A 13,337-nucleotide genomic window follows, 5' to 3' on the forward strand; every position below is an offset into this window, starting at 1 on the left:
AATGCATGATCCTTACAAGTTGGACATCACAAGTTTCCAGACTTTTCCCCCCCAGTCTATTTAGGCTACATCATGCTCTAAGCTGCATCTAGGGGTCTAACAGACGCCCTTCTTTTAATCAATATCTGATCGATTTGTTAAGTTTTATTAGTCTGAGATTTTAGAATAGAAAACAAAAAAATGTGTAATATGTCAAAATATATTTTAATTATCTCTAATAGCATATATACTGTATAAATTTAATATTAAATATATTCATATTTCTTCTATTTATAACCCTATTTACTTTCCCCTATCTCTTGTTCTTTTTCTTCTCTTTTCATATTTTGGCTACATCATGCAAGGGGTCTAACAGACACCCTTCTTTTAATCAATATCTGATCGATTTGTTAAGTTTTATCAGTCTCACATTTTAGAATAGAAAACTAAAAAATGTGTTATATGTCAAAATATATTTTAATTATCTCTAATAGCATACTGTATAAATTTAATATTAAATATATTCATATTTCTTCTATTTATAACCCAATTTACTTTCCCCTTTCTCTTGTTCTTTTTCTTCTCTTTTCATATTTTGGGTAATTTCTTTGTTGTTTTCCTGTCTTGTGTAAATTATTTTTATAATGAAAATAAAACACAAAAAGGCACGCTCTGTGACGCACGTGACGCACAGACGTAAACATGACGTACACCAACCACCAACCCCTAACCAACTCCCGGTTAGTTTTGTGTCATCACCAGGCGACAGAATCCAGCTTCGCGCCAAACAGTTCATCTCTTCAGGATTTCATTCGTGTTTCTGAGGACTAACCTGCAACTAAACTGCGAGAAAGACTGTTCATAATGGTAGGTTACAACGTTACACTATGTATTCACTCTGTGTGCAACCTGTCTGGATGAACTAAGTGTTTACATGAAGAGAAGGTAATCCTGTTGAAGCTGCTCGTTGCTGTAGAAACGCAAGTCAAGTGCGCAGTGTTGATAAAGATGAGAAACTAGTCATGAATTCATTAAAGTTAGCCAGTAAAAGTTCAGTGTTTAACACATTATGATCGTCTGTTGTCGTGTTACAGTTGACATGCACCTGCTGTTTTGTTAACAGACTTTAAATGATGCACTTTTTCCTGCAAAATCAATGCACAGAAAGTGAAATCTTCAATAAAGCATCAATTTGCATCCAGTATGTGATGTTGCAGTCAGATAACAGTGCAGTAATCTGTCTGTGCTCAAGTCAAGAAATTAGGGCTATGTTCCGAATTGCATACTTTTTAAATTTTTAAATTTTTTTATAAATACTTCTAGTACGTACTGTTTCATGCAGTATGCATACTACTTACTCATAACATTGCACCTTGAACTTTGACCCTCTTGCTCATGTATCCCCTGCACAGAGGATTGTGGGTCAGAATAGCCAGAAAAGCATGCTGGCTTGCATACTTCAAAATGTGACCTGGTGCAGTATAGGACATCCTAGTATTTTTGGCATACTGCATTTGTCATATTATGTATTGGGACATACTAAATCTTTTTCTGGCATACTAAATAGTATGGTAGTATGTTGGTATTGGAACGCACAGTACGTACTAAAGGCACAATGTTATGCATACTGCATGCAACACTACACAGCTGCAGTACAACACACACCCTTCCACACACTTCTCCTCCCTGACCTCAGACCCTTCACCACATTTATTTTTATTTAAATGTATTTATTTATTTAACTTTATTTCATTTTAATTCTTTGGATTGTTTAAGTATGTGTCCTCCCCTTTTCTCTGAATTCAATTGAAATGACAGTTTAAGATGAAGTTTTCTCTCTCCCCTCTTTGTTTTAAGTTGTGACATTTTGTGTAAAAACAAAGAGACAGCTGTAAAATGAAAATACAGTAGGATAGAATGGGATGATGATTGTATAAGTTGCTGAAACTGCAATAAAAACTAAGTTAAAAAAAAAAGAGAGCTATTTTAAGCAAAGGAAAAAAATAATCTGTCTGGAGCCGCAAAACATTTGATCATTGTGATGAAGGTAACACAGTTTATAGTCTAAGTATATAGTATATAAGTCTAATGCAGTGAGAGCCAAAGAGCAAATGTACTACGGAGTATTAGGGCCACATTGAGGGAAAAAACATCTGATATTTACAGAATAAAGTCATATTACGTGAAAAAAGTTGTAATATTATGAGGATAAAGTCAAAACTTTACGAGAATAAAAGTCGTAACATTACGAGAATAAAGTCAGAACTTTACGAGAATAAAAGTCGTAATATTACGAGAATCAAGTCAAAATTTTACGAGAATAAAACTCGTAACATTACAAGAATAAAGTCAGAACTTTACGGGAAAAAAAGAAAATAACACGTAAAATTACTACTTTATAATATTATGACTTTATTCTCGAAATATCAGATTCATTTCTTTTCCCTCAATGTGGCCCTAGTACTCCGTCGTACCATAGACCTACAACAATGATAAAAATGAAAATCCACAGGGAGCCACTGGAGAGGAGCTAAAGAGCCGCAGGTTGCAGACCCCTGGGTTAACATAATAAAGTTACATGTTGTCTCTGTGCACACAGGACATCAGGCGGTTCTTTGCACCGACTGCAGCCAAGCCTGCGGTGCAGAAACCAGCTACAAATGGAAACACCACAACAGAGAAGAAGAAGAAGAATCCCCTCTCTTCAGACGAGGAAGTGAAAAAGAAAAAGAAAGAGACCGCCAAGGCAAGGAAATGATGTTACCTCCTGTCCTCCTTCTTGTAGTGACTCATCTGTCTTATCATCTCATTCATCTTGTTGTATGGTGGCTTTATATTGCTTCAGGTGAAAAGCTCCAAACCAGAGGAGAAACGCAAGGACAGTGAGAAAAAACGAAAGAAGCATGCAGTCATAGAATCGGGTATGTATGATTTTGTGCTACTACATGATCCCCCTGCACCATGATGCAGTTTGTGTGCCTCTCGTGTGTTATCACATTTTTAGTCAGTTTTAATTTGCAATGGACTGAATATGTTTTAATCCAGATGGTAAGAAGATTCTTTGAGTATTCTTGAAATACCTTTTAAAATAAAAAAAAAGTGTTATCAAAACAAGATTTCCAAGGATTTATTTTTCAAAATGAATGCTTTGCTCTGTGAGAAGCTCAAACTAGAGACGTTTTGATCAGCTCTGATCAACAGTTTGACACGTTGCTCTTCATCCGCATCCATCCATGCGTCTTTTCTTCATGGCACATCTTGTTTCTCGGTCTGTTCAGACTCTGAGGATGAGAAGCCAGTGGTGAAGTCAAAGAAATCCCCCAAAGAGAAACAGAAGACGAGCAAAACGGAGCCACCGCCCCCCAAAAAAGATCCTGTGCAGTATGTCTCTGAAACAGGTAATGGGTCGATGGCTTCTCATCATATTGCTGACATGCATGCTTGGGCTGTGCAACATGACCTCATATCCATGTCATGATTTATTGTCACATTTACTTTGATGACGATAAAGGAAAAGATATGTTTTTAAATACACCTGCACTCAAGATTTTCCCGTCCTCGTAATGGCTCTCTAATCAATTCTTTGTCAAGTTGAGTCTGTCAGTTAATCAGCACAATAAAAATACATATAAGAACAATGCATGTTGACCATTTAAATTTAAAATACATTTCAGCAATTAAATTGAAAATAAATATGTTATGAAGAGCAACAGGCAAAATAAAACCATTCATGTTGTCATATTCAGAAGAGACTTAAACACATTAATAAGAAGATGTTTCCAGTTTGAAGATGAGGAATGATGTTTTGCTAATTTATGGAAAATATATGTTGATAGGATATTTCTCTTTTTTGTTTGTAGACTCCGACAGTGACAACTTTCAGACCCTGAAGAAGGTCACCAAACCCAAGCAGAATGGCACGGCCAAACAGACAAAGTCAGATGCAGGCAGTGCTCGTCCAGGAGTCAAAGAGGAGCTGAAGTCTCCCGTCAGGCCTTCCTCCACACACGGGAAAGCTGCGGTGAAGTCTCCTCCTGTCCCCGTCACCCCTAAGTCAGCCCCGCCTCCTCTGCCCAAAAGAACCCCCACCTCAGTACTCGACTTCTTCGGCAGTGCGTCTGTTCAGCGTTCAGATAAGAAGCTCGTAGCCAGCACCAAACGGAAAGCTGTGAGTATTGATTCATTATTTCCTGTTTATTCTAAGCTTTCTGAGTATCACCCACTGAACCCTTTACTTTTCAGCTTTTTATTAATGGATCAAATAATGATCCATTTACAACAAACTGCCTTTGTAAAAACTCTTCTTCTCCTCAGCCAACTCAGGACACCGATGATCTGATCAGTGATGAGCAAATCGCCAAACAGCTGCAGATGGATGAGGACATGGAGGTAGGCTGATCAACATAACAGCTGCTCGTTCATTAGTAATTAGTCATTAGTAATTACAGCTGAAACAATTAGTTGATAACTCAGTTAATTGATTGACTGAAAATGAATTTTAATCTTCAACTATTTGTATTATCAGTTAATCTTTTTTCAGTTATTTTTTCATGTAAAAAGGCCAAAAATTTGATTTATTTGATTGTAAACTGAATATCTTTGGGTTGTAGACTATTAGATAAGACAAGCAGTTTCAATATGTAATGTTGGGAAAACAAAATTGAATTTATATAAAATTGATCGTTTTTTTTTTTTTTTTGCATTTTATAGACAAAAAGATTAATTTGAGAAAATAATCTGAGGATTTTTCGATAATGAAAATAAGTGTTAGTAATGTCTTACTTAGTGTGCCCGCCTGTAGGAGTATGAAGGCTGGTGCAGTCATAGAAAACCTGCAAAAGTTAAGGACTTTAAAAGTTTGCCTCTCATGCCTGGAAATGTGAAAATGGAAATATGAATCTTTTGGAGAATTACTGAAATTCAAAATAATTATATTGTGTTGAAGGCTTTACTTAAAAAGTCCCAGGAGTAAGACCCAAAATGTGACAAAATGTGCTGCTCTGTTAAAACCTTTATTGAAAGTTGAGTTTGCCCTCTGCTTTTTCATTCTCATACTTTTGCTTTCTCGGTCCGACTTCACTCAGCTGGAAAAGCAGGTCCATGAGGACGAGGACTTCGCCAGAACTCTGGCCATGCTGGACGAGGAGCCTCAAGCGAAGAAGGTGATTTTAAAAAACACAAACAGCAACACAAAGGAACATCCGTTTTGTGATATTAGTGGTTGTTAAATATATTTTTTTACGTGTGTCCTCATCCAGGCTCGCAAAGGCTCTGATGAGAAGCCAACTGCTGCCGCATTTCCCAAAAAGAGCAGTACAGACTCGGCTACTGGCAGCACGAGCAGCTCGTCAAAGACCAACCGAAGGGGCAGCATGTCGGAGGATGTGATTGGTCCGACTCCTAAAAAGAGCCCCGCCACCGTCAAAGCCAGCTCCAAACTGGCCATGATGAAGAAAAAGGAAGAAGAGAGAGACGAAGGGCCAAAGAGCAAAACACCAATTTCGCCCACAAAAATAAAAATCTCTCCCAAAAAGGAGCCCCTCGCTTCGCCGAGCTCAGACAGGAAGTTCACTCCCAAAGCAGGGACCACGCCCACAACAGTTAAAACTTCTCCCAAGAAACCAGAGGTGAGCAAGCTAGATGCCCGAGGGCCTGTGTCCATATAGAATCTTTTTATGGTAGAAAAGCGGCCGCAGGTCACTGAAGAGCGCGTCATCCCAGCCTTTTTTTATGACAACAATATCTTATTGTCATAAGCTCACAAGAAAACGCTATATGGACACAGGCCCTTACCTGTCAGTTAAAATGCATTGTATCAATGTCATGATGGACATTATCTATCAATTTATTTGTCCTCATTCATGATAAAACACAAAACACATAAAAACCTCATATATACAGTATGCAAATTAAAAAATAGTGAAAAACATGGAGTGCACAAGTTAAAACCATTTAAAAACAAATTAAATGTCCTCTCTGTCTCTCAATCTGATCAGAGCACAAGTACGAGTCCAAACGACTCAGAGAAGAAGAAGGTAAACTCTGCAGCCTTCAAGAACTTCCTCAACAGAGATGGACCACGAGCTCTGGGCTCCAAGGAAATCCCACAGGTAACACACACACACACACACACACACACATCAGCCTACAGACCGACCACCGTCTTCCCTTGAACTGCCTTTGTCTTGTTCTGAATCATGACTATGTTGTGGGTTTTCCAGGGTGCGGAGAACTGTTTGGAGGGCTGCGTGTTTGTGCTGACGGGGGTCATGGAGTCCATGGAGAGGGATGATGCCAAATCCCTCATCGAGCGCTACGGAGGCAAGGTGACGGGCAACATCAGTAAGAAGACAACCTACATGGTGCAGGGCAGAGACAGCGGAGTCTCGAAGCTCGAGAAGGTGACCAACCTGATCCTGATTGGCCAAATTAATCGGCTATATGCTTTTTCCTTCTCCAAACTATCGTTATTATATCAGCCTTTAAAAATACACAATCTGTAAATCTAATAAATTGAGAGTGCAGAGTAAAATTACACACACATTGATATATGAACGGTATATGTAGGCACCAAACGATAGTTAAAGAAGTATTCAAGCAGCAGCAATCTCTCTAATTTGAGACTTTCTGTCTTTCCCTTCATGCCTCTTTTCTGTACCGTTTCTCTTGTATCTGTTCGTCAAATAATATAGTATGTCTGTACAATTGTCGTTATACTCAGGCGGAGAGTCTCGGTACCAAGATCCTGGATGAGGATGGTCTGTTGGAGCTGATCAGAACCAAACCCGGAAAGAAGTCCAAGTATGAGATCGCTGCAGAGGCTGAGGTCAGCTCTCACATTTGTATTTAAATCATGCTGTTTACAAAGTGATTCCATTTTGTATTTCATTAGTGGTGGAATCATTTCAACCTAGAAAATGTCAAAACCTTTTTTAAAGTTCAACTGAAATCACAAACAATATCTATTTTTTTTTTGCAGTAAAAGTGATTTTCAAATTTCTTTTTAATATATTTTTTATTGAAAAGAAGAACAACAGAAATGCTCCTTTGGTTGATTTACAGACCTCATCTGTATGTTGTAGCAGAAGAAACAATTTAATTTCAGTTGGTATTTAACTGAAATTATATAATGCACATAAGGATGAATTTTATTTTGATGTGCTTTAACTTATCCGGGATGTTTTCTTTTTTTTAGAGCAAAGCGTCAATGACCAGGACTCCCCCCAGCAAGACCTCAAAGAGCACCCCCAAATCCCAGAAGATCTCTCCCTCCAAGGGTAATTCCAGATCCCCTCAGACCCCGAGCCCATCAAAGACCAGCCTTGCACAAGGCCACGGTGCCAGGACCAGAGATAGAGGCACTCCACCTGGAAGAAGATCAGGTCACACAGCCCGGAGGGAGCTGGGTCTTTCCTCCTCCGCTTCTTCAGCTTCAGCCCCAGGACCATCACCGACAGGGGATGACGTCAGTCTGCTGTGGGTGGACAAGTACCGCCCGCGCTCTCTGAAGACTGTGATTGGTCAACAGGGAGATCAGAGCTGTGCCAATAAGCTGATCCGCTGGCTGCAGAACTGGTACAAACACCACAGCGGGGGCACTTCCAAGCCAGCAGGTAGCAGACGGTTTATCTCTATTTGTTTTTTGAGGTGTGTGAGCAGAAATCAGAGTAATAATAGAAACTAAATACCCGAGCTCATTTTGTTTCAGTGACTTTTAGTTGTGAAAACTGTCTGGGTTGAATAGCGTGTGCTTTGTGCTATTTATTGCTGTGCAGTTGCTAGGTTTGGTAAGTTCGGAGGGAAAGATGATGGATCAGGATACAAAGCTGCTCTGCTCTCTGGACCTCCGGGCGTGGGGAAGACCACCACAGCTGCCCTGGTCTGTGAGGTGAGTCTGAAAACACACAGGCATGTTGTTGGGTGCTTTTCTTTGTATTTTTCTTTGTATTCACAACAGTGTGTGTATTATTTTAAAGTATTGCTGCAACCATATTAGTTAACATTTTGCTTTGATCTCAGCCTCTTTTTGACTCAAACTCTCCACTGTGTTTGTGTGTCGGCCTGCAGGAGTTGGGCTTCAGCTACGTGGAGATGAACGCCAGCTGTACCCGCAGCAAAAACAGTCTGAAGCAAGTCGTCGCAGAGTCACTTAATAACACCAGCATCGAAGGCTTCTACAAAGGTGATCGCTCTTTTCTGTTTCTCCGTGTTTCTGTCTCTTACACATTTGAACCTACAACAGCTTTTAGTGATGTGCTTGTTTCCGAAGACAAAAAACTGGAAGGTTTTAATTGTGAAGCAGCATAGGAAGCATAGGAAGTCTTTGAGTTTGATTTGGTTGCATAACAGCATTGCCAAGAAAATACTGACGACTGTTAGTATCTTGTGATGCAGTGTACTAATATTTTACCCAAGTTAAGTAGTAAAAAAAACTCTTATGCAGCCTCAGATTGAGATACCCATGCTCTAATAGTATGTGGTCACATACAATGCATGCAGAACAAACTAATAAGAATATTTCAGAAATTAAAGCAATCAAATAGCTTAACACAAGAATCATTTGGAGGCTGTAAGAAGAGGTGTTACTAAGTACAACGTACCTCAGTACCTACTGCCGCATTAACTGTTTTTCAATTTGTTGAGAAGGCGGGATTATGAATTAAAAATGACAGAAATTGGTCATTTTCAAGGTTCATTTTATTATTTTCTCTTTTCAGAATTAACGTAACACACTATTCGTCCATGATTGAAGTGAATACTGTGTGGTATATGTAACTGTTGGTGTGTGTTTTGTAGGCACATCTCAGAAAGTGAGCAGTAAACACGTCCTGATCATGGATGAGATTGATGGAATGGCTGGGAATGAGGACCGCGGAGGAATCCAGGTAAAAAACAACACATTTCTGTGACAGTCTGAACAGTTTTTCACATTTTGAAGAGATGAGAGGGGTGGTTGATCATACTTCTTAACTTTAAAACAGAAATACGGATGTTTTCTAAGAAAAACCCTCAGGTTCAGAGGTTCACGTCCGATTTATGATGAGATTGGTGCATCTTTTTGGGCTGTTGTTAGTGCATTTACAGAAATAACGGTTGTCAAATTAGCATATTTCAGTGAAGTTAACTCCTCCTAGCAACTGTTTCTGCAGGGCACTGATACATCACGTTAATACTGACCTCTTGACCTTTCGCCTCCTACAGGAAATGATCGGCCTCATCAGGAATTCAAAGATTCCCATCATCTGCATGTGCAACGATCGTAACCACCAAAAGATCAGATCACTGGCCAACTACTGCTTCGATCTGCGCTTCCAGAGGCCGCGAGTGGAACAGATCAAGGTACGCACACACACGCACACACACACACGCACGCACACACATTCTGTCCCACATCTGACAAAAAAAATAAATAATAATGTAACCTTTATTTAAGCAGGAAATCCCTTAAGATAGTCTCTTTTCCAGGAGGCCTGGGCCAAGACAGCACACCAGTTACATTTTTAAATAGAAATAAAATACAACAAGACAAATAGACAATATATGCAAATGAATCCCAATAATGACACACAGCAATAGACATTAACTGGTGTTCGTCTGTGACCCACTTTTACATTTAAATATTGAACATGAGCTCTTAAATGTAAAGATTTACTTTTCCTGCTCCTCAACTCCTTTTTCATTTTCATTTTTCAGGGAGCCATGATGTCCCTCGCCTTCAAGGAGGGAATCAAGATCCCACCTCCAGCTCTTAATGAAATTATCCTAGCCTCCAATCAGGATGTCCGACAGGTAAAGAAGACAAAGTATCATAAACTCACACTGAGGTTATGTCACCCTCGGTCTTCCCTCTCACCTTGCCGACTGTTTTTTCTCCAGGTGATCCACAACCTGAGCATGTGGTCGGCCAAAAACAAAGTGATGACGTATGACCAGTGCAAGTCTGACGCAGTCAACGCCCGCAAGGACATGAAACTGGGGCCGTTTGATGTTTGTAGGAAGGTGTTTGCCGCCGGGGAAGAGACCCACATGAGCCTCATTGACAAGTCCGACCTCTTCTTCCACGACTACTCGCTAGCGCCGCTCTTTGTCCAAGAGAACTACCTGCATGTTCGGCCAAAGGCTGCTGGGTGAGAGAAGCTAGCTGTGTCCACCTGTTGCCAGTCTCTATGCTAAGCTAAGCTAATTGCCTCCTGGCTCTACTGTAGCTCCATTAATACACAAATATCAGAGCAGTATCAATCTTCCTACCACGTCTAACTATTCCATTATTTTCATGTCTCTCTTCTCACAGTGGTGACATGAAGTCCCACCTGATGTTGCTCAGCAAGACGGCTGACTCAATCTCTGAGGGAGACCTGGTGGACAGACGGATCCGCTCTTCGCAGAATTGGTCGCTGCTGCCCACCCAGGTAACACACACACTTAGACACACAAAGGCACACTCATTCAAGTAGCCGTGTAATAAAATAATAAGACATACTTAGGGCTGTCAATCAATTAAAATATTTAATCGCAATTAATCACGATTGTCCATAGTTAATCACGATTAATCGCAAATGAATCGCACATTTCTTATCTGTTCAAAATGTATCTTAAAGGGAGATTTGTCAAGTATTTAATACTCTTATCAACGTGGACAAATATGCTGCTTAATGCAAATGTTCGTATATATTTATTATTGGAAATCAATTAACAACACAAAACAATGACAAATATTGTCCAGAAACCCTCACAGGTACTGCATTTAGCATAACAAATATGCTCAAATCATAACATGGCAAACTGCAGCCCAACAGGGAACAACAGCTGTCAGTGTGTCAGTGTGCTGACTTGACTATGACTTGCCCCAAACAGCATGTGATTATCATAAAGTGGGCATGTCTGTAAAGTGAGACTCGTGGGTACCCATAGAACCCATTTTCATTCACATATCTGGAGGTCAGAGGTCAAGGGACCCCTTTGAAAACGGCCATGCCAGTTTTTCCTCGCCTAGCGTAAGTTTGGAGCGTTATTTAACCTCCTTCACGACAAGCTAGTATGACATGGTTGGTACCAATGGATTCATTAGGTTTTCTAGTTTCATATGATACAAGTTTTATTTTCATTCTAGCTTTAAAACTGAGACCGCTACAACCTAAAAATCACAAGATGCGTTAAAGAAATGAGTGGCGTTAAAAGAAATTTGCATTATCGCAAAACAGTGAACAGTTTGAACCTTTGATCGTTTTAGACATAATATAACTTTTTTATGACATACTATACTGACTTTTAATGACATTTTTTATGACATACTATGACTTTTTATAACCTAAAATACTATGCCTTTTTTAATGACTTTATGACATACTATATTATTACATTTTTTATGACTTTTATGATTACATTTCTATATCATGATATTTAAATGTAAATACACACAGGTCACCAGAGATTCATCATTGTGCTGGTCTGTGTGTGTGTGTGCTTGTAGGCCATCTATGCCAGTGTGTTACCAGGCGAGCTCATGAGAGGCTACATGAGTCAGTTCCCCACCTTCCCCAGCTGGCTCGGCAAGTACTCCTCCACCAATAAACATTCCCGCATCGTCCAGGAGCTGGCCTCACACATGGGTTTAAAGTGAGTAGGCCTCGATCACTGTCTTTTACCTATTTACACGTTGTCAAACACAAAAATCACATTAGAGTATTTGAATGTTTTCTTTGTTTGCAGGACGATGAGTAGCAGACAGTCGGTGAACCTGGACTACTTGTACTACTTGCGGCAGGCGCTTCTGAGCCCACTTCAGAAGCACGGAGCGGAGGGCGCCGCTGAAGCTGTGCAGCTGCTGGACGACTACCAGCTCATCAAGGAGGACGTGGACAGCATGATGGAGATCAGCGTCTGGGGTGGACAGCCAGACCCCTACTCCAAACTGGACTCTAAGGTCAGCAGGAGACGGGAGGGGGTATAATACCACAGTTAGTTCAGGCCATTGGGATTGGTTGACAGCACTGCAGCATATCTGAGTATCACTCTGCTTTATTTACCCACTTATACCTGCAACTGTTAAACCCAATGCTCAATACACACCTTAACCAGTACCAGCAGTTCTGTACTATGGAGCTTTTTTCCTTTATTCAATTATTATATCTTAATCTTCATCAGAGCCTACGACCTCTAACATTACTACACTGTCTCCTCGCAGGTGAAGGCAGCATTCACGCGGGCCTACAACAAAGAAGTTCACCTGACGCCGTACTCTCTGCAAGTAGTGAAGAAGGGCCGCCGTGGTGGTGGCGGCGGCGGGGGGGAGTCGGAGTTGGGAGGAGAAGAAGTTGACAACGAAGTGCAGGAGTCTGAGGACGAGGGCGTCAAAGCAGACGCCATGATCAAAGTAAGAGCATTAACAATGTACAAACCCATTTGATCCCATGTACACTCCATGCCAAAGGCCGTCTTCATATCTTTCTCTGTTTATGTCGTCCGTGTCTTGTTCCTACCTGCAGCAGAAGAAGGCCAAAGTCACCAAGGAGTCAAAGAAAGATAAGAAGGAGGATACTGGGAAGGGGAAAGGCAAGGGGAAAGGCAAAGGAAAAGCCAAGAAATGACCGATGACCAGAGGAGGAAAACTGTCCTGGTCCGCCTCCCTCCGCCCCCACAGACTGTAATATTCTTCCTTTGCACTTGCAACGATGCTTTAGTGAGCATCAGACAGTAGTGAGGCTGGTCTTAACCTCTGCAGGTAACTCATCTGTCCCTCAACACTTGACTCTAACCACACTAAGCTAGTAAGAAAATGTCTTTCCACTTTTTTAACTTCCTGTAGTGTTTCCATCAGTGTCTCTATATCGAACAAATGATGTATATTCCATCCATTATCATGTCTGTACACCTCTGTGGTAACATGCGTCTCATCAGGAGTATAGTGCATTTCTTCCATTATTAGTTTGTGGTCCAGGTGTCGAGGCTGTAAATAATGTGACTGCGATGTTTAAGACTGTTACTCTTTGATAAGACTGTTCCTGTAAATTCCAATTTTGTAAAAAATTTCATGAGGATTAAAAGAGAAATGTCACTCAAGAGTGTCATTGATCAATTTCTTTGTTTAAAGGGACTGTTTGTAAGAATCAGAAATGCTTGTTAACAGCGACACCTGTGGCCGTTAAGTCAACGAAAGTCAGCGTCCTGTTGCTCGAGCTCAAGCTTGTGCCTGCTCTACATAGACATGAACGAGCATCGTGTGAGTGAAGGCAGGCAGGCAGAGGAGCAGAGTACAGCAGAGACTCCAGCCCTGGAGACCAAAGCTACGGTCTCTCCTGCGTTCTCCGACCGCGGCCAACACTGTTTTGCAAGACGGGCTTCAGTAGATGCAACTTTGA

At 40.7% G+C, this 13,337-nt stretch overlaps 1 protein-coding gene across 1 annotated transcript; it reads left to right on the plus strand.

Moving 5' to 3' along the window:
* The first annotated feature begins 688 nt into the window (after positions 1–688).
* Positions 689–13,038, plus strand: rfc1 (replication factor C (activator 1) 1). Its single transcript, XM_074630128.1, has 23 exons — positions 689–846; positions 2,579–2,725; positions 2,825–2,900; positions 3,258–3,377; positions 3,840–4,147; positions 4,294–4,368; positions 5,064–5,141; positions 5,238–5,606; positions 5,976–6,089; positions 6,201–6,380; positions 6,701–6,805; positions 7,175–7,592; positions 7,755–7,867; positions 8,047–8,161; positions 8,776–8,864; positions 9,181–9,318; positions 9,673–9,768; positions 9,856–10,106; positions 10,271–10,388; positions 11,450–11,595; positions 11,689–11,902; positions 12,164–12,352; positions 12,465–13,038. Exons 1-23 carry the CDS (start codon positions 844–846, stop codon positions 12,564–12,566), a joined length of 3,564 nt encoding a protein of 1,187 aa, XP_074486229.1. The 5' UTR covers positions 689–843; the 3' UTR covers positions 12,567–13,038.
* Positions 13,039–13,337: the final 299 nt, after the last annotated feature.

Source organism: Sebastes fasciatus, chromosome 3 (assembly GCF_043250625.1).
Source record: "Sebastes fasciatus isolate fSebFas1 chromosome 3, fSebFas1.pri, whole genome shotgun sequence".
NCBI classification, from domain to species: Eukaryota; Metazoa; Chordata; class Actinopteri; order Perciformes; family Sebastidae; genus Sebastes; species Sebastes fasciatus.